This window comes from Neodiprion virginianus, chromosome 5, assembly GCF_021901495.1.
Source record: "Neodiprion virginianus isolate iyNeoVirg1 chromosome 5, iyNeoVirg1.1, whole genome shotgun sequence".
Classification (NCBI taxonomy): domain Eukaryota; kingdom Metazoa; phylum Arthropoda; class Insecta; order Hymenoptera; family Diprionidae; genus Neodiprion; species Neodiprion virginianus.
In genome coordinates this window covers 3,168,171-3,192,461 of record NC_060881.1, presented here as the reverse complement: position 1 = coordinate 3,192,461, position 24,291 = coordinate 3,168,171, and the positions used below count along the sequence as shown (strand labels likewise).

Here is a 24,291-nt window from a genome sequence, read left to right as displayed (position 1 = left end):
ATCTCGGTGAACCCGTGTTATTAAAGCTTGGAAAGAACGGCAACGCGTTAAAGTGAAATTGCGCAAGTCGAATTCACGATTCGTTTTCCTGTACTCTTTTTCCAGCAGCTTTAGACACTCGTCGTATTGCGTATCCGAATTGCTTGAGGCTCCGGTTGCAGGAGGGTAGCTAAGGGAAACCCCCAGACGCGAGACCACTTTGGTTAACTCTTACGCTCTTCCTCTTCTTCCCTCCGCGCTTTCCCCCCTTTTGTGGTATTATTAAGCAATTATTACAATTACGAGAAACAATTATCTCGCGAAAAACGTCAAGTCGAGCGGCGGGGCTCTCGGCGAGAGGCTCTAGCAGCGGTGAAAAGGCCGAGACTGTACGGGTTGTATTGTAGCGCGCCAAGAGCTAGGTGGAAGAGTTGAACCTTCGCCGATTTGGCTTTTGGGGGGGGGGGGGGGGGGGGCAGCTTAGACGGTCTAATATCATACCTATTTTTAGGTCTTTTTTTTTATAAAGAATATGAAAATACTCATATACGCCATGCCGCCAGTTTGTTATTAATTTGAATGTAAAAATTCTCAAATGTTTTCAAAACTATAAACAACAATGTCCTGAAACTCAAATTTCTCCAAGTGTTTTCATGTTCTTAAAAAAAAAAAAAAAAAAAAAAACTGAAAAATAGGTATGATTTTGGAGCGTCAAAGCACCTCCTCCCCCCAAAACCAAAATTGGATTGAAGTAAGTTCAGAAAGTATGGTGAAAAATGTCTCGGATTATCCGCAGTTTAATTCAAAGACCGCGAGATGTTAATTCTTTACCAAAAATGCGTACCGTGCATTTGACTCGTACGTATGGATTATGTATGAGACGTGTGTGGATATGCGTAATGTCCGACACATCGCAGATCTTCGAGAACAGAGGAGACAGTGTTCTCAATACTGCGGATAGTCGACTTCTATACAGCTTAACTTCTTTCAGGTTCCCAACGAATTCCAGGGATCAGAGAACCGAAGCGGCGGTCCGCCTTCGTCGAAGACGCGATTCTCCTGCACATCTTAAGGTACATGATGAACACACTGTCTGGGACATAGTCGCAGCCTCCTGCAAATTAAATCAGTCCCCAATTCGCTTTGTGCATGCTACGAACGAATGATATTAATATCAAGCTAAATATAAGCGTTTTCAGCACGGAAAGGCATAAGCGAAACTAAAAAGCTTGACACGCGTGCAGTAATAATAATAATAATAATAATAACAGGGCTCCGATTTCGCATAGTCAGACCTGCAGGCTGTGTAACATATACTTGTGAGGCTGAACGGCGCGTGCAGAAAGAAAACTCGAAAGTGCGGAATGAGTTTTTGCCATGTCCTAGTGTACGGTAATCATTGACGTCTTACGGCCCTTATACCTATTGCGATTAGACCTCGCCTGTTTGTTTTCAGCGAAGACCTCTCCACACGGATGCGACGCGGTGTTATACCTGCAACGGGCACTATAAGGACGTCGCGTCGCGTCAGAGGATCCGAATGAAAACCGAAAGGAATAAGGAATGCGGCGGCCTGGCTGGCTCCTCGTTTCGTCCCGGGAGAACCCGTAAGCCATAAAAATTAATTAGTCGAAGATAGGGAGAAACCGGGGGGTTGGAGTCCGGGCTGCACTGGAGGATCTCCGAACCCCGCAGGACGAGACGCCACGAGGTTCACGATGCAATGCTGGTGCATAAACCAACCGGGGAGCAAGGAGCTGTCAGTGATAGCTTCGAGATGATTGATATCTGCATCGCGGTGCGCTGCTACCAGCTAGGAAGTGTCGGGAAAAGGCCGGCCAGCCGACCAGCCCCGTAAGCCATTAGCCATGCAACCACATCTACACGTCGCTGTAACGATGAACCGTACTAGCCTGCAGGGCTGTGAGTATGATATCGTATGGTTGTGTACGTACGTGTAATATGCCCCTCGTAGATATCCTGAATGGAGAAGACTGGTCCCAGAAATGCCCACGCGAATTGGTATTAAAGAACTCACGCATCGTCAGGCAATGTTCCTTATTATACAACCTCGATGACGTCTCATTGATCAATGTAGTTCAAAATATCCGAACATAAAGCATTATTTTATACCGTTATTATATCATACCACGATATGATAAAATATCTTGTATTCATGTTCCACGTTATGTGTATGTATATATAGGATAACCAATCAAGAATCGAGGGTACGTATACCAGGAGTATATGTATAATGTACGATATTCGATGACATTTTTATGGCTGCGGATTGTCGTTAGTTACTTCGATTCTATTAGATGAAAATATGTACCGCTTAAAGCTTCTATAATAACTATATATTAGTTCAAATCACCCGCAGAGAGTTGCAAAGATCGACCACGATAAACTTAAGTGTATTAGGAAATTGACGACTACTATATACTCGTATATAGTGATTCTCAAGATCCTTCCCGAAACGGCTTTCTGTTACGGCATGCGGCTGTATCGATATTTTTTGTAGTGGCTCCTGCGGAGGGTTGAAAAACCGAATTGAAGAGTCAGGGTGTTAGCTACACAGGGTAGGCGACAACAGCGTCTTATACCTGCGCCTCTCAGAACTCTCTTATAAACACCGTCAACGCGATGAGGATCTCGAACGAATCCTTGCTTAGACGCGGCGTCTGCTCCCGGTTTCCTAATTCCAGCTGCAGACGCAGGGGATGAACGTCAAATAAAAATTCTCTTCTCAAAGTCTCGGTCTCCCTCTTTTGGGGTTAATAACTGCCTATAAACTGAATACCTCGTGATCTCTGTTGAATCGTTATACAAAAGATCCATTCCAAGTCTCGCCCCCTGTATTCTTCGAAGCTATTTCTGGCAGTTTTTATAAAATTAATTTTTCCCCTGTTTATCCCTAACTGAAACCTGCAGAACAATTACTTGCAGAAATATTACCGCTTCTTTTAAACATTTAAATCGAATTAGTTACGACACATGGGTCGGGGGAAATTTATTTATATAATGCGAGCATGTTATACGCGCTTTTCCACGTGTGTTTTCCATATACAAAGTACCCGTTTCTATGACGGTCGAGTTACTCTGCGAATGCGCATGCGCAGAGTACTGAAAACATCGCTATTAAGTCCTAGGAGTTGAAAGGTTGCCTGTTCTGTACTCCGCGCATGCGCTGTTGCGAACAAATCAGATATTACGCGACCCTAACCTCGATTTCGTGCTTCGTGACAAAACGCGCAACATACTTTTGTTACATAAAGAATCGTGTGCAACAAGAAAGCAACGGTCTTTTGGCCTCGCGTATTTGCAATATTCATCTTCGGCTCACCTTACGACTCATATTGCAAACTTTCCCTCGTTCCAAAAAGACCGAGTTTGCCTTTTTATCACATAATATACTATTTTACCGATTTATCCCTAACTGCGACCTGCAGCACAATTGTTTACAAAAATATCACCCCTTCTTTTCAACATTTAAATCGAAATATCCATAACACATTGATCCGGTCAAATATGTTTTTTACAGCAAAGAAAAAAAAAAGAAGAAAATTAAACGTAAAACGATCGCTTCTACGTATATCGCTAAACTCGTTTCGCACAACGCAACAGAATAATTCGCAAAAAGACGTATCGCGCGATCGGATACGGTTGGTCAGCCGGTATGATCTGAGGTAGGGGAAGGGATTTTCTGAATCGTGCGTAACGCGGTGATGGATATGCACGACACAGGGGGTAAAGGATGGAAGGAGGAGGGGAGGGGGTGGATTCACGAGCAAATGGAACCGCGTAGCGGCCTGCTCCGTCTTTTTTCGCTCTCGTCCCGTACCTACGAAGAGGAGGAGACACGGAGACCAAGCGGGCAGGCAGAGGCAAACAGGCAGGCATGATGCAGCTCAGCGCTATACGTACACTCGGTGGTTTTCGGCGGAGCGGGGATAGCGAGGACATCAGACGTATTTAAAGGAGGCCGCGTGCGAGGCGCTTCAGTTCTTGGACCGCCTGGCCCCCGGTGGAGTCCTTTCGCGAAACTCTCTCTTCCTCTCTCCTCATCTTTTTCCGACCACAAGACACCGGCGTACCAGCCTCATTCCCGAGTTCGCAATTTCGTCAATTATCATCACACGATAATCGTCCGTTATATCGCCATTCGTTAAACACAACAATCTCGAAATCTTCTCGAAGAAAAAAAAAAAAAAAAAAAGAAAGATCGATTAACCATATAAAATTAATATAGAAATTTTTGCCGAAAAAGGAATCATTCGGTTACAGATTTGACGATATTTTTTTTCATTTTTTTTTTTCTTATTTTATCAAAATTCTTCCACCAACTGAAACGACTTACTGAAATTACAAAACATTTTCTATCGTCGTTGAAAATTCGATTTATATGATATATAGATAGTGCGCCGGGAAATATGTCAGGTTTCATCGGTTATTAATCGGAAAATTATAACAAGCTAGTAAAATTATCGTTCCATTTTCACGGGGAAAGAATTATTTTGCTTACATTTATTATAAACCTCGAATATACTTTCCGCGAGAATAATAGTGAAACAGTAAGTTAAACGTACACGCGATAATATTTTATTTCAAAAAACGTATCATATCTACAACAGAAGTTAGAACGTGTGCTGATTACTTCGTCAAGAGATTGCCGTAACGCGATAACTTTTCGAAATTTTTTCCTCTCCCTCAAGTCAAGCGTCACTTCAGTGTAACGGGAGGCGTTTACTCCGATTGATTATCTCATTACCCTGAGAAGGAAAGTGAACGACGAGCGAATAATACGGAGTACAAGTAATAAAAAAAAAAAAAAATCAACGCTAAAAAAATCAGACGTGAAACTTGGCGAGTTATTCGTGTAGCGACTATAAATTCCAATGGTGCCGGCATTCGGATTGTTTGTCTTACTGCTACCGCCCTTAATTGTTGGTGCGGGTGACTTCGACCTGCACCGCGGAATCGGAAGTACCGATCATTGGTTGCACGCTTCAAACGATTCGGCCACCCGGAGCGGCCTAATAATCAGCCGATTTCTCCCTGACGGAGAATTTGAACGGGTCAGCACGTGGCCCGGATTCTGTGCCAAAGAAACATCCATCGATTGGGGGTACGTAAGACTCGATCTAAAACGAATACCGATACGTGTATATCATGTATAAGTAGAAAGATGGAGAACAAGGAAAGAGTTTAGTTTTCCTGAATGTCGAGCTGGAGCATCGATAACAGCAGTCTGCGGATACAGATATTAAAAGAATAATTTTACGTAGAATTTATAGTCCGATTATATTTACAAGGGCATCCGATCACTCGAAAAAGAGCCGTAATTATCTGTCGCATAAGAATTACGATTAAAGCCTTGGTGAAAAAAACAAATTTTTACAGCGAACTCGTCGAATATTTAATTATGTAACAGAACGTTAATTTCTGTTAAAACTGTAAAATTAGTCAGATAGCTCGAACCTTGATCTTATATCGTTCATATTTTTTTAAACTTAGGTTCACAGCGGAAAAAAATATTGAATATAAATGTTGCGTAGTACGAAACTTGGAGAATTGTGAAAATAGGTGTTTTTAATGTTAGATAAAGTGAACCGTCGTTCGCTCTCCCGCTATGCATTTATCGCGAAAATATTACGAGAGTTCAGTCGTCCGCGACGAGGCTGAAACTAGTGGAAGGAGAGATTCGCTTATCAAGTTATACGGCACGTGGACGACACGTTTGACGCGTTTCACCGCGCAAGCTGCGCGCTTCTGAGCTTAAATCTTTGTTTATTATTCACTGCACCGAGGGTGTGCAGTATGTTTACCTATCATCAGGAAGTCCGCATCTGCAGTATATATCTATATTCGAAGGAAGTAATTACCGCATGGGATTATTCTTTTTTTTTTTTGAACCTTTATGGATTCTAATTGTATAATAAGTTCAAATGACCCGATAAGGAAGTAAAAGAATTTCCGAGCTAGTGTGCCAAGATTTCTTCACCCCTCAATTCGAAAGGAAAAGGTTCCAAACTGCTCTGTACGTGTAAATATAATGTCTATAATTGATAGAACATAGACCGTTTCAGAGGGTAAACGATACAGATGATTGTGAGAAACTATACACATGAAGGTAAGAATCTGCGAAGTGGCGAGGTAATTCAGTAGAAAATAAAATAGTCTAAGGAGGCAAACTTGGTCTTTGCGGACCGAACGTAAGTTTGCGATATGAGTCGTAGATGAGACGAAGACGAATATTGAAAATACGCGAGGCGAAAAGACCGTTGCATTCTTGTTGCACACGAATCTTTATATAACAAGAGTATGTTACGCATTTCTTCACGAAGCACGAAATTGTGGTTAAAGTCGCGTAATGTCAGAGTTGCTCGCGACAACGCATGCGCGCGGTACGGAAAAGACCACTTTTATCTCCTAGGATTCAAAAGTAGTATTTTCAGTATTCCGCGCATGCGCATTCGCCGACTAACTCGACCGTCATAGAAACGGGTACTTTGTGTACAGAAAATACGCATGGAAAAGCGCGTAAAACATTCTCTCGTTGTATAAAGTAAATTTCTTCAACTTTTTACCAACCCCTGCAGCGACGATATCATTTCTAAGTCAATCCCGTCGACGCATTTACATCACTGCAAGATGGTCAGGTATAAGGTATACGATAGAAGTGCAAAATTGGATTCGAAAGCTAACAATATAAGCCGTTGCACCGCGAGGAGGCAGGTTTATACACGGGGATATAGAGTTAAATCGTAAGCCGAAAAGCGACAAGTTAAGTATAGGTATAGGTTGGGATTGGGATTGGGATTGGGATTGGGATCGGGGAAGAAGAAGGCGACGCGACGGTTCCCGGTGTTTCTCGGCTTCGGTCATCTGCCGGCACTCCCACGAGGATGCCATTGGATCTGACCACCGCGAAGCGTCACTTTGCACTTAGAACTACATACACGGCACTAAAATCCTTCTAGGGCGAACTAGTGAACACCGTCCCGTCGACCATGCGAGTCACCGAAACACTATTCGCAAATCAGACGAATTTGTTTCCACCAAATCGCGCTGACGATGAAATCGAACGCATGGCAATTAGATGATTTTCGGTGCTTATTAATACGACAAGAGTGCCGAAATCGAAATTTCTGTGGATTTGCGTAAGCAGGCTTTTAAATTTGTTTTCAACTTTATAGATTATATTTTATCAACGCTCGATTTAACTCAATTTTTATCTTTACGGAGGGATTCTGTCGAAAAAACAAAAATTCTGTCGAAGTGCTGCGATCGTATACATGTTATACATATGTATATGAAATTCCAAGAAAACGAGTAATTCAACGTGTATAATTATTTTATATGATCAAAAATCGTGTATGTATATCTATAGTTTGTTCAGTTGTAGCAAACAGAAGAATAAGCAGCAGTGATGATTCTTAAGTCGTTATTAGCGTTTCTCAAGTTCACGCGCACGCTCTTACGTCACTTTTGTCGTATAATAGTAAGCATAATAAACTATATGCGTATTATACAAGAAATCTATACGGTATAACAATCGTACAGCATAATGAGATAAACATCGACTGTGCACATCTTGCAACAGCTGATTGTCGACATAATAATATCTAGTCCATGCACGCCTATAATATATGTATATCAGTAAGATTTATATTTATAGATCGGAGCGAGCGGTTTACCGCACCTTGCATGGTCGCAATTTCTATTATTATTCTTAAATACAGGCTCTAGTCGTCTGCGGAGCTCGTTTTAGCCGATCTGCGACGAATCGCACGTATTAACCGGAGTCAGACCCAACTTATATAGTTATATCTAATCTTTTCTTCGCCAAATCATTTTCTTTATTACTTTCGACTATACGAGGCATAACCTGATCATTGACCGTTGACTGTAGCGTATAAAACACGAATGTTTTGCAAAATTACGTACTACCCGCTTTTATCGCCGGCTGTGACATCTGTTTACGCTTTAACTGTATAGATTATCGTACAACTTGAGAAAATATACCAAGGGTCAAGAGCGAAGAACCGATCAGCTTGCAATTCTTACCCAAAATCGCGCGCTGTTATATTATAACGAAGAAAAATTAAGCGTCATTTATGCACTAAAAATCTACTCTAATATTTGTATATTTTGTTATATTTCTTACGATATGTGATGAAATAAATTTTCGAGTTAATAACCCAGCTAAATATTGCTGATAGTTCTTAGTTACAATATACCGCGCGGGTAATACGTGTCATATTCGATAAATCGACGGATCTTAATTCGTAAACATACACGGCAACACCGTGTATCTCATTCAGGACAATGTTTTGAACTTCGAACAGGTTTTTCCGAACCGCGCAACAGAAACTATACGGTGATGATGATGCGGTAAAACGTTCAAGTGTTCTTACAATAAACTTACGTACATAACCGAGAGTTCAAAAGTCTTCAGCGGTCTTTGAAAGCCTTTGGACTGCAGGGTGGTCCTGAGTAAACATTGCGGTATTTCGGTCTGCCCGAACCTTACAGGTCGCGGTACCTACAATTCTCACCCCAAAATGCTTATAAATTTCAATGAATCGGTACGAATAGATGAGAAAAGAGTATAGAAACGACCGATTCACGATTACGCTTGCAATATTATTCAATTAAATGAATTAGAGACTTCTCTGTAGGCAAAGTAGATTCCTGATAAATTGGATACAATACCTTTTTCTTTCAGGGACATCGATGTAACGCTGCGCGAAGTATGGATCAAAAATGAAGGCCGTAAATTGCAGCTGATCTACGAAGGCGGCATCCTGAGCGATTGTTTCGACGTTGAGGCAGATCAAGACGCCGATGATGACCGTGAGTGCAGTGGCTCTTCGAGGCCAGAGATCGAAGACGAAGACGAGGATGAGGAAGAGAAAGGGGACGAGGCTGTGTTCCAAGTAACCGAGAAGAACATCGCCGACTGGTTCGTCTCGGCCGAGGATCTTCGCCGTCAGTGTTTCCGGGTTAGAACCAGAACGCGGAATCAAGTTATGGCGCGGCACGGACAATCGTGAGTTATCCAGGTGCAAGAGACGAGCTTTCACGCACCAGCGAAATGTCCTTTCTCTCTTGTACCCCCTTAATTCCACCTGTAACATTATACACATATACATTTAACCACACGCTTGAATTATTATATACCCTGTACATCCACCCGCTGTTTTTTCATTCTGCTTTTCGTGATAGTAACCTTATTTCATTTGCTATTGGTTGAATCGATTATACTGGAAATTTACATAAATTGCATGGAGCATGCCTTGTATATTATATTTATGATTTGTATATTACATACCATATGCCTACATACTGATACAGTATAAGCACTGCCTGATTCTGATCTCCGATTATTACTTTTTTCCTTATAGTTTATTGTACAGAACGATTGATGCTATCGACTGTTCAAAAATTGATATTATATTATGCATGTGTAACGCGTCCATAGATAGTTCATACCTATATGCATATGTATTATGCGTGTGTATGCACAGACTTTTTCTTTTTATCTACATATATCGAGATCCCGTTCTATATATATAACAATAATGAGGATTGAAAAAACGCGGTATTTGTTAGCGGTGGAACTATTTACCTCAGTACGTTCTAGTGGGGTTTGATTTTTCCTATCTTTGACAAATGATAATATTATAGTAGAATAATTACATAAAAGATAAAATATGGTCAAATAGCGTAGAACGACTAACGATAAGCTGATAGTAATTATGACAACGCGTTGCATAGATAATATTAGACATGATAGGTACGTACATTGTATATGCTGACGTGCATCGACATGCAATCCAGTATAAATCTAACCATCACAGTCGACATTTGCATTCCTTGAATCGAAGGCCGATTTAGCGAGTTTTAAATGAGGGCAGGCAGGCAGGCAATGGTGTGGGACTATATCTACGACCAAGTAAAGAATAAGAAAAGGAATCAGGCGGTGCGAGTGCGGCAGACGATGAAAATTATTTTAAATACGCTGGTATTTCGGTAATTTGGGGTGAAAAAAAAAACTAACCAGTTTTGCATAATTGTATAATCGTAGCATATAACATTACTGACTAACCGCACGTGCGTTACGCAGATTTTCTAATCTTGTGGAAAATTAACCGCAGTCAAAGTTCGTGTAACTCATTACACACGATATGAGAGGAGGTATTTTGTCTTTTGTATTATCTTTCATCTCTGCGTTTTTTTTTCTTCTTCAATTGAAACTAGCTCGTATAATCGATGATATCCTTAATTGCGTGAGGTATAAAACACTTGTCGAATCGAAAAATTGTGATTCCGTATACGACAGAAATAAATGTACAAGGTTTTACATCGACGACGGATCGCCTGTACAGCTCTGTATTATACCGGTACAGCAGGTATAATATACCTAAAAACTATAGAAAGGCGATCTCCGGAGATTACGAGTTTTACGTGATAGTAATTCCGAAAGAGCTGTAGTATCCATGCTTCGAACGGTGTAATAAAACACTTAAACGTTATCCTATAGTAAAAGTCCCCCGTGTCCATTCTCATAAAAAAATACCCCCTCTCAAACTTTCCTCACGCAGCTTAAGTACATATATGGGTGACGACGATGTTATACCCGCACCAAAAAATTGTCAGTTTAACGAACTTTTTTTGTTACAGGTATACAATTATATATACCTGTACATAAGATTGTTTAATACACATTGGGTTTAACGTTCGTTTTATCCTCGTATTCGGTTGCAGTAAAATGCAGAGATGTCAATTTCTCGTGTGAATCCGGACAAGCGATAAGATCGATTTAAGTTCTCGTCGTTTTGGCTTACGCAGGATCAGAGTTAGGAGAGGAATGTTCCAAGCCCTGATGATGGCTCCGGGGACGAAATGGTGCGGACCGACGCAGCTAGCATCGCGTTATAACGAGCTCGGGGCTTTCGATCAGTTGGACAGATGCTGTCGTCGCCACGATCATTGTCACAGGGCGATTCCTCCGATGACCCAACGCTACGATTATTACAATTCCATGCCGTTCACTCTCAGTCACTGCGGATGCGACCAAAGGTAAACAGTAACAAAAAAAGAAGAAGAAGAGGAATATAGCAAACATCGGAGAAAGTTATAGGAACCAGACCATCCATGCAGTGATATTATATCGATATGATGTCCAGTCGTTTTCAAATTCTATACATAGATACCTCTAGAGAATTGAGGAAGAATATTTAACAATAACGGTGGGATATAAATGTCGCATACTTATCGGTATGAAAGAGGAAACGGGTGTTACTGTATGCGCATGATGTATGTCGAGACCAAAGCCCTGCCACACCATCGATGCCGTCGTTGACGTCGCCGTTGCATAATCGCCATCGCCGCCGGTATCTCGATAGCTTCCTTGACCCTCGTCCTCCTTTCCCACCAGGTTCACGATAACGTGTCAAAAATTCGCCTGCAAAATGAAAAGTGAAAGCATGTATCAGATAAAGATGACGGTAAAAAGAAAGAAAGAAAGAAAGAAAAACAGCACACCCCGATATCTAGTTTCTGCGTATTGTTAAAGGCATGTTTTATAATAGACGCAGTCATACCACCACGACGCGGTGTACCTTTATAAGGTATAATACCTATACACACAACAATGCCATGCCATGCGTACGTCGTTGAACGAGATGAATCGAACGACGCAGAAACCCTTATATTATAGCAAGTGTATAGGTAGATTGACATGTAACGTTATCCTAAAGCGAGGATAAGAAAGCGGAGTAAAAACCACCGATGCAGCGATCAAGCGTCAACGGGGACGCCGCTGCAACCTTGTTTACGTAAACGTCAAGATCGATAACCGACGTGAAGTGTAAAATTTGATTGATAATTCTCCGCACGAAGCTTGTAATATATCATAGGTATATTATATGGGTGTTTGTTAAATGTGATAGAAAAATTTCGCTTTACCCTGTAGCTGCAGCAGCTGATACAATTGATTAAAATTCGTATCAACACAGCTACATTTTGGCACCTCGAGTTCTCCCTCTGTCTGCATCCCAATACGTAGTATACGTAGATAACGAATATCGTTCGGTGTGTACATCCCAAATCTGTAAATCATATATTGTAGATAGAATTACGTATTAGAAGAATCAGGTGGTTACGATCATAACAGGGTGAAAATGTCCGGTTTTGCGTTCGTTGTTTGTCTGCACCGCAGGAGATACGATGACGGGGACGAGTCGAATAGACGGAGGCGAAGAAGACGAGGACGCCACCGGGGAAAACGCGACCTCCTTATCATACCCGGGACGCAGTGGTGCGGTCGGGGTCACAGAGCGACCAAGTACACCAATCTCGGTGGTTTCGGCTCGGCAGACGCGTGCTGCCGGCGCCATGACACCACCTGCCCGTTCTTCATACCCGCCTTTCAAACGAAATACGACCTCTTCAACTGGGGAATTTCTACCCTCATGCATTGTGCCTGCGACGAGCGGTAAGCTCTCGCCGAACGGAGCGCGATTATCTTTCAAATGCCACGCACCGCGACAAGTGTCCCGGTTAATTGCGGTAAAGTGTAGGAAATGAAGTGGGGAGGTTGGGGTGAGTGGGGGGCACGAGGAAGAGGATCAAGCGCGTAACGATCATGCGATTGATAGCTAAAGAAAAATTATGTGGTACCGATTTCAAGAGTTTCTCAGTTTTTGAATCTAACGAGCGGATAATTATATTGTTACTTCAATACGCACAGTATTTATTATACCTATACATACATGTGAATAAACCTATACGTTTGTCAATAAACAATCTTAGCCACTTTAGCTAAGGATATCTGTATTGATATTCCAAAGACCGCGGTCGCGTTGTACACCTTATCTGTGTTATTATGTATTCGGGTTCTAAAATATACGCGGACCAAAGTCAATAGAAAATAGAATCACGGGAAAACAGTTCGTTCTAATTTATCGCCGGAGGATCGCGTCGGAACTCTGTTTAAGAAAATTATGCTTCTCGCAATTTATTCTTACTTTTTAACAACGGCGATCGGTTAAGACTTAGAAACAATCGTGTGTACACAAAGTTTGCGTGGAGCAAAATGTTATGGCACAACGTGTGACGATATATACCGTAGTTATTATGCTTGTACAATATCTATACAGAGCACATGTGTGTAGCTTTAAAATTCAGGTTTACACCTGAGTAGTTATAATTACTGCGAGAAAATTAAGTTCACATGAATCTAATTTTCATTAAAGTTATAAATTATATTATTATTTATATTATATGCAATTTCCAGGCTTCATAATGTCTCATCTAACTGCGGAAATGTAATACCGATCTATTCTGTACAGATATTTTATTTTAAAACTGGCAAAAACGCGTGGTAGGGAATGGATACGAGGGGTATTGTATGTAATATATGTATATCATACCTATGTATACGCCCATATTAATCTTACGTACGTTATCTTATACTCAACTGTTTTTCTTTTCTTAAATTTTCTCACTTTCAGTTTTCGAACGTGTCTAAAGATGGCCGGAACTTCGTCGGCGAACTTCGTTGGGAAATTGTTCTTCAACGTTGTACAGACAAAGTGTTTTGTTCTGAAGCCGCAAAAAGCCTGCCAGCGAAGATCGTGGTGGGGGAAATGCGAGGCTTACGAGTACCGGAAACAGGCGCATCTCAGGGACAACGTGCCGTACTGACGATGCGACACCAGCTTATAATGACTTTGCATGGAAATTCCATAATTCGTCAACGAATTACACGTCACGGTTCCAATTCTGAAAACAGAGAAAAGAAAAGAAGAATAAACAAATTATTTCGTATTCAATTAGCTATATATGACACAGTGTAATAATATATACCTATATAATATATGTATATATATATATTATATATATACATGTTTGTGTGTTAAAATATTTCTGATTCCAAAGTCTCTCGGCTGCGATTAACTTTATTATCTAATCAATTGCAACCGCTATAACTTAAACATCTCCTAAAGATTTTCAAATGTTTCAAAAATTTAGATCCTTTTCACTACTTCCGACCGTTTCGTACGGCTATGTTTAGAGTAAGAAGTACTTATAGCGGTAAAATTGTGGACACATTATAATTCCAATATATAATGCAACCCTATATTTTGCAACGGAGATATTAATTGTTAATATCTCGAGAGTTGGAGACACAAAGCAATCTTAATTTTTTACTTAAAAGAATTCTTTTTCTTTACGTAACAAAAGAAAAAGTTGCTATACCTATGGTGATATTATTTAGCAGCGAACGTATATTCGCGATACTCGAATGAGTTATTTAAAAAATTCTGTATAACCGAATATTAGAAACGCATCAAAATAATTGACTAATCTGTTTACTTTTCCTCTGAAACATAATTCAGACAGATGTCTGTAGCGTCCACTACACTTCGGCCGTATTGTAATATTCTCGATCGAAATTCACAATGACAATAAATTCACTACGGAACGACAATAATAACATGGTACCTATACATCTAGGCATACGTATGATATACATACAATAATGTATAACTATAACGGTGTAGTCAGTGTGAGTAGGACCAATTTTAGTCGAATTATAATGAATAAATTGAAGTATGTTAAGAAAATTACCGCATTATGCATTGTGGGGTAAAAAACAGAGTGTAATGGGTACGCGCATATGCATGTGATAAACTTCCATAAAGAGATCCACGTGATTAGTATACGTTTTATATAATATGAAAAAGCATAAAGTAAATTTTTCAGCAGTGATAAAAATTTCGTCGAAATAAGTATAGAATCGAGAGAGTATATTACAACTATAGTTTATAATAACTTAATTTATGAATTAATATGATGTAATTATTCGTGTATCGATGGATTTTGCGGCACGATCTTCCGTTCGCGCTACTCAGATGTAGAATTATTACATGTACGTACCAATAGAGATTAGAATAGTGAAAATGTAACGATTTTTCGCAAGGAGCGAACGCGTTATGTTATTATATAAAAACATTGTAGTTTCGATAATATTCTTTCTATCTCTGCATTATTGTAAATATGTATGATAAAGAAGAGAATTATTAATGAATGATACGCGATATGGGCACAGACGGCTTAATTTATTATGCGAATAAAAAGACAATTGAATACTCATTAGCATCGTTTTTATTTTACCTTGCAATGTTCCATAAACGCCTCCTGGAAACAATGTCGCCGGTTTTATGAGAAGCAACCACTGTTGCCGTTGGATTCTTTTCAATGAAAGTTATAATACGCAACGTGTGAAAATATGCGTCCAATCCTGTGGCTGTTCAGAAACGTCATTATTACGATTATTTCAGATATTATGAATGATTCGTGGATTTATGTAGTAAGCAGTTCATCTATCTTAAAGTCGATGTAAAATATAATTGAATATACTGTGATTGACAAAAATATTGACAAGACTGTGGATGCAATGAACAAAAATATATATTCCAAAGTAACTTACCAACGAAGTATGTGTGTAAATCATGGCAGCGAGTATCGATATTGTGGGATAAATCCCGCCTGATCCGTGCTTCTGTTACACTGATGAACGATCTTACTCCACGATGAGATGAAAAAATTCTGTATCAAGTTATGGCTATCATTTATTCGATATGCAATTGTTTTTCGTCAATCTTGAGTTAAAAAATTTGATCTACGGAAGATTTTTAACGGTAGCCCGCGCGAGTTCACAGCGCAATGTCAGTGTTGCCAACCGTCCTCTAGTCCCAAAAATTTCGTTCCATGTTTCGGACGGAATTCGGTAGAAACTTGCAGCTACTGAATTGATTCCTTCTCAAAAATATCAGCTCGACCCGAGTCAACCTCATAATTGCGTTATAATCGTAGTATTATTCATTTCTCATTCTACAAGATGTTCGCTTGCAAATGTTGGGATGTAATTCACGTCCCTAGAATCTCTGAATCCTGACGTCACGAACTCAACACCCGCGCTTTTATTATTCTACATTTTATTTTTATTTTTCCCAGCGCGTGAAAATTGAAGATTCATTGGCTAAAATTATTTTCATCTTGTGTTTCTATCACGTTTCGACATTCGCGACTGTTGTAAGAATTATATTGAAAAACATTTGACGGTGAAATTATCGCGGATGCTCTGCTTTTTTTCTTTTTTAAATAACACGTATCGAATGCAGGTTCGGTATCTGTCTTCCAATGATAAAAAAAAATACCCCAGTCTTTAACTGGCAGACCTGTAAATGTAGCAGAAGCTGCCGAACAAGGCAAATCTGTAAAGCAAACGCTTTACGTCGGAACGGCCGACTAATTTGTCGAGGAGACAAAATATATTAAATATAACAAATAGCAGATAATACCTTTGTCAAATTGTTACTCGCATTTATCAGTACTAATAATGGCTGATCCTGGCACCGACGAAAGGTAATTCGCAATGATACTGAGCCCAATACGTGGTGACAATTTTCTCGAATGTGTCAAACTGTCACTGTCAATATAAATTTTTCTACATTTAATTATATTTCTTGATATTGCTCTTGTTTATACAGGGTGACCGATGAGATCGAAGCTCTCAAAGCTATTCTTCTAGATCACGAATTGCACATCAAAGAAAACCGAAGGTTCGCAGATTTAAATCTTTTCTTTCCATGGATCGAATATTTCGTGTTACTACGATACTATTTGGCAAACACATACTATGGATATATGTGGAGATGCATGTTAAGAAATCACAAAAAATATTATCAGTATTTCCGAAGTGTCCTGCTTCAATATTTTTTCGCTTACCAAGTACGGTATCTGGTTGTTTCAGAGGTGAACCGGAATGCATTGAGACCATAGTATTTCCATCAACTGGAGAAGACTCTCAGTCTCAGTACGTTTGTGTGAGATTAGTTGTGGATCTGCTACCTGGCTACCCAGATGTTTCGCCAAGGGTTACACTCCGAAATCCAAGAGGATTGCACGAAGACACCGTTCGTCTCATACAAGCGGATGCAGAAGCTAAGTGTCAAGATTTCGTTGGTCAGCCCGTTATGTTCGAGTTGATTGAGGTAAGCTGAGGAAAACTCTGATCTCTCGTTAAAATGAATGATGTTCGCAATGTTTAGTGGTAATTTTTGGTACTGGTGAAAAAAAATAAAATAAAAATAGTGTACACATGATTTCAATATTTGTGTAATCAGTATTGAATTTGATCGATATAGTTATTGGGACCCGGATGTGGCGGAAAACAATCTGTTTCTATATCTCGGTCTAATCATTGACAGTTACATTCACAAGGAAATTTAATTAATTACAGCTAGTACGGGAACATCTCACTTGTAGCAACTTGCCCTCTGGCCAATGCGCCGTTTGCCTCTATGGATTCAGAGAGGGTGATGAATTCACGAAAACCGAATGCTATCATCATTTTCACTCGCATTGCCTCGCAGCCCATGTAGCTGCTGCTGAACGGCATTATAGAGAGGAGCAAGAAAAAGTGCCGCTATGGCAACAAGATCCTAAAAACAAGTTCCAAGTAGGTTTCCAATGTACATTTCAGAGTTGACAAATCAATGGTACTTGCTTGTTGTGCAAAACTTCTTCTTTTTCAATGATCGCAGGCAATCTGTCCCGTATGCCGCGAAGTGATTAAATGCGATGTTGAAAATCTAAGCCTTGCTCCACCGCCGTTTGAAGTTGAAACTGCAAAAGATTTTGCAGTTACTGCAGAACTGAGGGAACTGCAACATCAAATGGCTGCCTTATTTTTACATCAGCAGCAGAGGGGAGGAATAATAGATCTTGAAGCTGAGGGAGTTAAAATGCTTTTACGAACCGAAGAGGAGTCTACTGGTGCTGTGGAAGAGCCCAGTCCTCCTGGGACGAGTTTAACTGCAATACAAAATCAAGAAGAACCAGTGGTGACTCAGGTGGTAAGCTAAATGTTGAAATATGTTTTCTAGAATTCTTGAAAAACAAAAGCACGACAATAAAGTTTGCAGATAATGCATGGCGAATTTTATTCGGATTTAATGTTTGATTAGCAACACCCTCAGCAGTTCGGGACGCAGCATAAACCAAATCAATATCAGCCACGGCAATCGCAACAAAATCATCAGAGACACAATAATCATGGTCATCGAAACCGGGGACGTGGTCGTCCTAATTATCGACGCCACTTTGACAGAGTACGGCAAGCAGAGACGACTCCCAGATGACAATGGGTTCGCGACAATCTCAGCACTGCCTGGCATCTCTCGTCATTAAATTTACACAATACAATTAGCATTATTAGCGTAATACTCGACGTTACTAGCTGTGGCTGTCAAATTTTCAATCGTCTTTGTGTAATTAAATTATAGGTAACGGTGTCCTTAGCAGCTCTCCCATTGTAACGGTATATAAAGTGGGATGCGTTTGAAACTTTTGGATACGGTCTACGATCACAGTAATTTTGAATTGTACAGTCAATGTTACAACCCAATTTACCGCCAGCATGAATTTGTAAACTTTCATACGAAAGGAACAAAGTAATTCATTCAGACTCATTTACATCTCATTAATTGCAGACAGTGTGTTCAAGATTTAGGTTTTGAACAGTTTAATGTGATAATTAAAACGGCCAGGAAGTAAGTTTAACACTTGTAATAACTTTTGGGTGTTGTTTTCAAATTATTAAAATGATGTTAAACTTGCTTTACAGGTATTCTTCCAAAAAGTTGTGAGTAGCGGTACTTTCCCAAGTTTTGAAACACTTACTATATTTTTATTCCATGCAATTTTTTTGACCCATTTGTTTGTCTTACTGGTTTCTAATATCCCAATCGATACGCAATATCTAGTCAAACTTTGTGTGAGATTTTAGAGAAATGGCGGCAACGCATAACGTGATTTTTCGAACGATTATCTTATAGCTATGCAAGGCTTCTGATGGACATCAATAAAGAAGCAGGCAGTACTTTTACAAAGGTATTGAATGTAATCAATCAATGCGACTCGAGCTTAAGATGTAAGTGGAAAGTAAAAATGTTCCGAATTGTTAGACTTTAATAAAAATTACTCCCATGTTATATGCCGTATAATAAATGTTGTCAAAATATACATATATACCTATATGTGTGTCTATATATATATATGTATATACAGAATGACCCAGGGGCTATCGCCCCATAAGCTATCAGTGTCTCCATCATGAAAATCCGCAACTGAAACGTTTCTTATTTCTGATGGGAAATTTTTCGTTTGCAAATTACAGCCGTATGAAGTTGGCTAATTCCGTTGCATCTGAGAGAATAGAAGAACCCGCTGGCGGATTGTCATTTGAGTATCATGTGCTTGACAACTGTTCTAAGCCATAAGATACTACCAGATTGGTAAATTTCAAACAGCTGTAACTCGCAAACTACGAATTTCCTGTTGGAATTAAAAAACGTTACTGTCGCAGATATTCGGGAGTAATACATCGTAGCTTATGTGGCGATAGTCCTGGGTCACCCTGGATGTATAATATATATGTATATATATTTATTACAGTGATCTTTGTTTTTAGGTGCGAAAAATTTTCATTGGACCCTCCCTTAGATCTGTTCCTAATCATCAAAAAAAAACAACTATGTCAAGTTTCAAGCCGTTACGTCAACTGGAACACACGGCGCAAAGCTCCAAACGTTTTAATTGGCAAATACATGTTTTTATAACCACTTACTTTATCTTTTATAAATTTTGGTAAAAATCCTCAATATTTCAAAATTTTATAAAAGCTTTTTAACAACAATTTACTTATATATAAGCTTAATAGTATCATTTTTATTAAGCTTACAAACAATAACTATCAAAATTTTCATGGTCTTTTCCTATCATTATAAGTAACAATTCTGCCAAGTCTCAAATAGTTCCTTCAGTTTATACTAGTCATAGAAATCGAACCAACTGGTTATAAAGAAATGTTTTTTTTATTTATAACGTTTCGAGCTTTCAGGCATGTGTTTCAGTTGACGTAGCGGCTTAAAAATTGACAAAGATTTTGTTTTATAGATTTGAAATAGATCTGGGGCCCGGTCCAATGAAAATTTTTCCACCCTCCAAATAGGAACCACCCAAATATACATATATATATATAATGACAGAGACACTTGTCGCATCATTCCAGTCAACCATTAATCGTACTAAATAGTGACGTTAAATACGTAAATGAATAATGAACTGTATTTAAACGTGAATTGAAATTGAATTGTAAGCGCTTATCTACGTTTGCTGAACATTGCACAATAGTTATAACTGGGGTTCAATCAGTACTGCATTCGCTATTGATAGTAATAAATTGCACATGTAGCTCCGCACTAAATTGTAAATTTGGAATTTACAAAAACAAAAACTAAATTATTTCTGAACTATCTTGGCACTCAGTGATGTAAAAATTAAAATATCATTATCACAGAAATTTTTCAGCCGTATTAGTGATGCACAAAGTGGATATTTAAAGACTTTTGATGCTCTTAACGTACTCCAATCACTGTTTGAGTTCTCAGGTGACTAGATGCATACATCACCATCGTTAACTATTGTTTAAATGTTGCGTACATAGCACACGTATGAAACAGGATTTACGTTTATTTTACAGTACCGGCAAAAAATAAGATATAAGTGTTAACAACTTTTGCATTGTTGACAAAGAGTTTGCAGCACAGCTTTGTTTCAAGTGTATGATTTCAATGCAACACAGTTTATGATGTTCTTATTTTATATCATAAGGTCTCATCAAAACTCATCATTGTAACATATGTTGAAATTTCTAATCTGTATATCAGTTTATCGATATTAGAAGGTAGACAATAACAGTTGTACGCAAATTCGGTCTTGTTATTAATTGTGTTACTTATTCTTAGAACTTTTTTTTATCAGTAACCAACATACTGATATTCAAACCAAAGTCTTGAAAAACAATAATTAAGAGTTGGTATTGCTGAACAGTTTTGAACCTTGATAATATTATGCACTTGTTTATGCATAGGTATATTTATGATTAGGAACTAGAAAAACTTCAGAGAATATTAAAAAAAAAAAAAAAAATTATCTTTACACGGCAATTTTGCATAGATCTTTTGGCGATTTTCATTCAACTATATAGAACAATGGCAGTTATATCAGAAAATGTCAGATTATTATAAATCAACATCTGTATTTCGTAAATATATCATTTAATATATTAATTTCATATGATTTCTTTACTTTCTCTTTATATTTACATCACGCTACTGACCTAGCACTGTTTGTAGGTGAATCTGAGGACATTTGCCCGGAGTTCAAGAATCGTGCACGATGTCCTAGATCAAGGGTTTCAAGCTTTTTATGCAGTTCTTCCAGTCCTGCCTGTACAGGAACCAGTAAATTTTTACCGCTAGCCAAAACCCGTGTTACACTATGCATTAATTCGGCATTTAGAGGAACTGGGGAAGGAATTTCCGTAGTTATATTTTGATAAAATCCGTCTCCATATCCCTCGTCAATACTTTCTTCCAACTTATTCGCCATTGAAATTAATTTCAGTCGATCGTTCAGCTCCTGGAAATTAGATAACCAAGTTTTTCAAGTGTTTGAAGAAAATGTACAAAATTAATATGACACAATAAGTGATGGAGAAATCAATATTATTTTATCGATGTATCAAATATCTTTTAACAGTCTATAATTAAGACCAGGACAAGATCTGGGAATTCACCTTATTTCTCTCAAGAGCCCGCTTGAGACATTCCTGTAAAGAGGTGTCTGTTTCAATCCTCTGAAATAACCACATCATTTTCATTAGTGCTAATATTTCGTTGATTTCTTAATCAAAGCAGTGCAGTATAGATAACACGGAATTGAAATTAGTTTTCAAAGTTGGTGATCAAATATACTAAACTCTGATTCTGGCATTTCACTTGTTATTCCAATTGTAGCCGCCAATTTCCGTCCCTAGCTTTAGTTTTACAGATGTATAACATGCTACGCTTAAAAATGAGCTTTTCAGTAATTGCAAAGAAAAATAGTGAGGACGATAGGCGGGTCTTTGAAATTGCATACCCTATGTGATTGAGCGTATCAGGTGTTGAGTGTAGATGACAGGAAAGTACCTTGTGTTCAAAAAAATAGAACTGGCAAACTGGATTGAAAATGAGGATGAAGAATTTCTCTTGGTATTGCTAGCATGTGAATGAAATGTAGCTGAAGCAATGGACCAAAATTACTGCAACGAATGTAAAAATTAGAACAATAACATACGAATATAAATATAGGTGAGTGATGAAATATTAGATAAAAAATGAGGAAAAAAATATATAATTATTCAAATGCCGGCTTACCGCTTGAAACAATTGCTTTCTGCTGTCTTCTCTGTTAACTTGCTCCTCCAAATATCTGATCTTCCGTTTGGCATCTCTCAGCTTCTTGAACAGAGCACTATTAGCAGCAAATGAACGAGACCTTAAGGTCTTGTTCTCATTTTTAATTTCCTGAATCACAGCGGCCTTAGACTCCAACTCGATGTTTCTTGTTTTAATCAGTTTGTGTTGAGCAATCATTTTGTTAAGTTGAGATTTCAATTGGACTATCGCCTGTTCAACTTGGCCATGTTCCTGTTTGGAGTTCAAGAGCGTCGATTCAAGGACATCCTTCTCAGACTTAACTTTATTGAGTTCAATCTGCACGGCGTTGAGTCGGCTCTTGGCCTCATTTTTTTCCATCTCGCACTTCTCCATGTTTATCCCCATACTGGATATCAACTCTCTGTACTTGGCTAGTGCACTTTCCAGTGAGTTTTTCTGAACCTCTACGCTGATGAGGCGTTGCTCCATTGCTTTAAGCTCAACTCTCGTGTCCCTAAGCTCGTCCTCGGTTGATTCCAGTTTGGTTGACAAATCGGGCGACAGGCGAGTCTGGGGGTCCTTGAGTGGCATAGCCACTGCTTGACCTAGTGTAAGTTTTGCCCTGAGCTGTTCTATTTCTTCCTTCAACTCCTGGCGCTCTTTTCTCAACTTTTTACTCAGTACGATGTATTCGTCATTGGCCTGCTTGCACCTGGCAGTCAGAGCCAAAGTCACTTCGTGCTTCTCCTTCACCAGTCGTTGATAAGTATCAACTTCGACCTGGAGGCCCCTCTTGCTGGCCTGCAACTCGTGGATCTGTGCCTGATACCACTGCCTCAAATTCTCAGCAGCCAGCACCTGCCTCTTGGCATTCTTTAACTCATTGTCGAGCGTAAGCCTTTCCTGGAGCGAAGCCTGAGCCTCGATGTACAGCTCGGTGATCTTGTCCTTCAGCGACTGGTTTCCCACGACTCTTCCATTCAATTCGACCTGAGAATTTTCAAGGTCTACTCTTAACCTCTCGTTTTCAACTTCGAGGACCGCCAGGCGCTTTGATAATTCTGCACTCGACACGTCCGGGGTTGAGACGTGCCTTAGTCGAAATTCGTCCGTTATCAAGTGCAGCGAATCTGTCGAGGTCACAGAGTCGAGCTCGTACCTTGAGGAGTTATCGGAAAAGCTGTCCATTCTTAAATCTCGGCAAACTCGGTGCTCGTTCATCACTGATCAATTTCTATAACAGACCGATTTGCGATTACCTGCCATTTTTTGATCAATTCGCAAATTTTACATACGGTTCCGGCTAACTTTGCTTGGTTGGTTTGCCTCTTTCGTTTACAAAACACCGTGGTAACAAATCTCTGGCACTATTCTTAGAATAGAAACGAATTTCCTGGAGTCAGCGCCACTTACCTTACCGTGGTTGCAATCACTACTAAAGAAGCTAAAAGGGACTTGGTAGCGGGAAATTCGAATTTAAAGTAGGGAATACTTTTTTACGTATTATAAAATTATTACTAAAAGACGGGTACATAATACGTACGTCGCTAATTTCGCTAAATCTCGAGTGTTGAGCTTTTTCATTTCTGAGAAACCTATATCGCACAGATGTTACGTCGGAACGATTTAAAACACAGCACTTTGCTTTTCTAGGCATATTAGCTAACAAACACTTCAAAACACTTTTTATGTAAGAGCTAACTGCAGCTAACAGAACGAACGCCTTCAATCAACAGGTAGTGTCAAATGTAACAAAATGTAACATGGCGGCGGCGTCACCAGTTGCACCAGTGTACTGCGAATCTTTAGACCTGCAAATTGGCCGCGACCGTGGTATTAAAAGGCGTGCCGTGGTTGAAACAGTACTAAACAGGGAACCAGCTGGCCTTAGAGCATGTACAGTATGCTTTCAACCACGGCATGTCTTTTAGCGCTACAGTCGCAGCCAATTCGAAGTGCGAAGTACACA

The 24,291-nt window shown here is 39.4% G+C and overlaps 3 protein-coding genes across 9 annotated transcripts; 2 read left to right on the top strand and 1 right to left on the bottom strand.

The window, feature by feature from the left end:
• Nucleotides 1–212: 212 nt before the first annotated feature.
• On the bottom strand, nt 213–24,092 carry LOC124306343 (keratin, type I cuticular Ha4-like). 4 transcript variants are annotated; one of them, XM_046766939.1, is made up of 5 exons: nt 22,320–23,728; nt 21,698–21,757; nt 21,239–21,540; nt 13,984–13,988; nt 213–223 (listed from the first exon to the last, which is right to left on the bottom strand). In XM_046766939.1, coding segments are annotated over exons 1-5 (1,593 nt in total). In that variant the 5' UTR covers nt 23,544–23,728; the 3' UTR covers nt 213–221. The 4 variants fall into 4 exon arrangements, 2 of the variants coding, with proteins under 2 accessions (XP_046622895.1, XP_046622893.1); XM_046766937.1 differs by lacking the exons at nt 213–223; nt 13,984–13,988 and adding exons at nt 13,598–13,770; nt 23,866–24,092 and having other exon boundaries at nt 22,320–23,556; XR_006908584.1 differs by lacking the exons at nt 213–223; nt 13,984–13,988 and adding exons at nt 17,569–17,682; nt 17,816–17,871.
• Nucleotides 1,937–15,144, top strand: LOC124306344 (uncharacterized). Of its 3 annotated transcripts, none has more exons than XM_046766941.1 (5): nt 1,937–2,083; nt 8,695–9,031; nt 10,834–11,064; nt 12,206–12,481; nt 13,500–15,144. In XM_046766941.1, exons 1-5 carry the CDS (start codon nt 1,942–1,944, stop codon nt 13,690–13,692), a joined length of 1,179 nt encoding a protein of 392 aa, XP_046622897.1. In that variant the 5' UTR covers nt 1,937–1,941; the 3' UTR covers nt 13,693–15,144. The 3 variants fall into 3 exon arrangements, with proteins under 3 accessions (XP_046622897.1, XP_046622896.1, XP_046622898.1); XM_046766940.1 differs by lacking the exon at nt 1,937–2,083 and adding an exon at nt 3,970–5,104 and having other exon boundaries at nt 8,708–9,031; XM_046766942.1 differs by lacking the exons at nt 1,937–2,083; nt 12,206–12,481 and adding an exon at nt 3,973–5,104 and having other exon boundaries at nt 8,708–9,031.
• Nucleotides 16,246–21,004, top strand: LOC124306346 (E3 ubiquitin-protein ligase RNF25). 2 transcript variants are annotated; one of them, XM_046766949.1, is made up of 6 exons: nt 16,246–16,419; nt 16,545–16,616; nt 16,808–17,048; nt 17,297–17,515; nt 17,601–17,912; nt 18,039–21,004. In XM_046766949.1, exons 1-6 carry the CDS (start codon nt 16,394–16,396, stop codon nt 18,195–18,197), a joined length of 1,029 nt encoding a protein of 342 aa, XP_046622905.1. In that variant the 5' UTR covers nt 16,246–16,393; the 3' UTR covers nt 18,198–21,004. The 2 variants fall into 2 exon arrangements, with proteins under 2 accessions (XP_046622905.1, XP_046622904.1); XM_046766948.1 differs by having other exon boundaries at nt 18,024–21,004.
• Nucleotides 24,093–24,291: the final 199 nt, after the last annotated feature.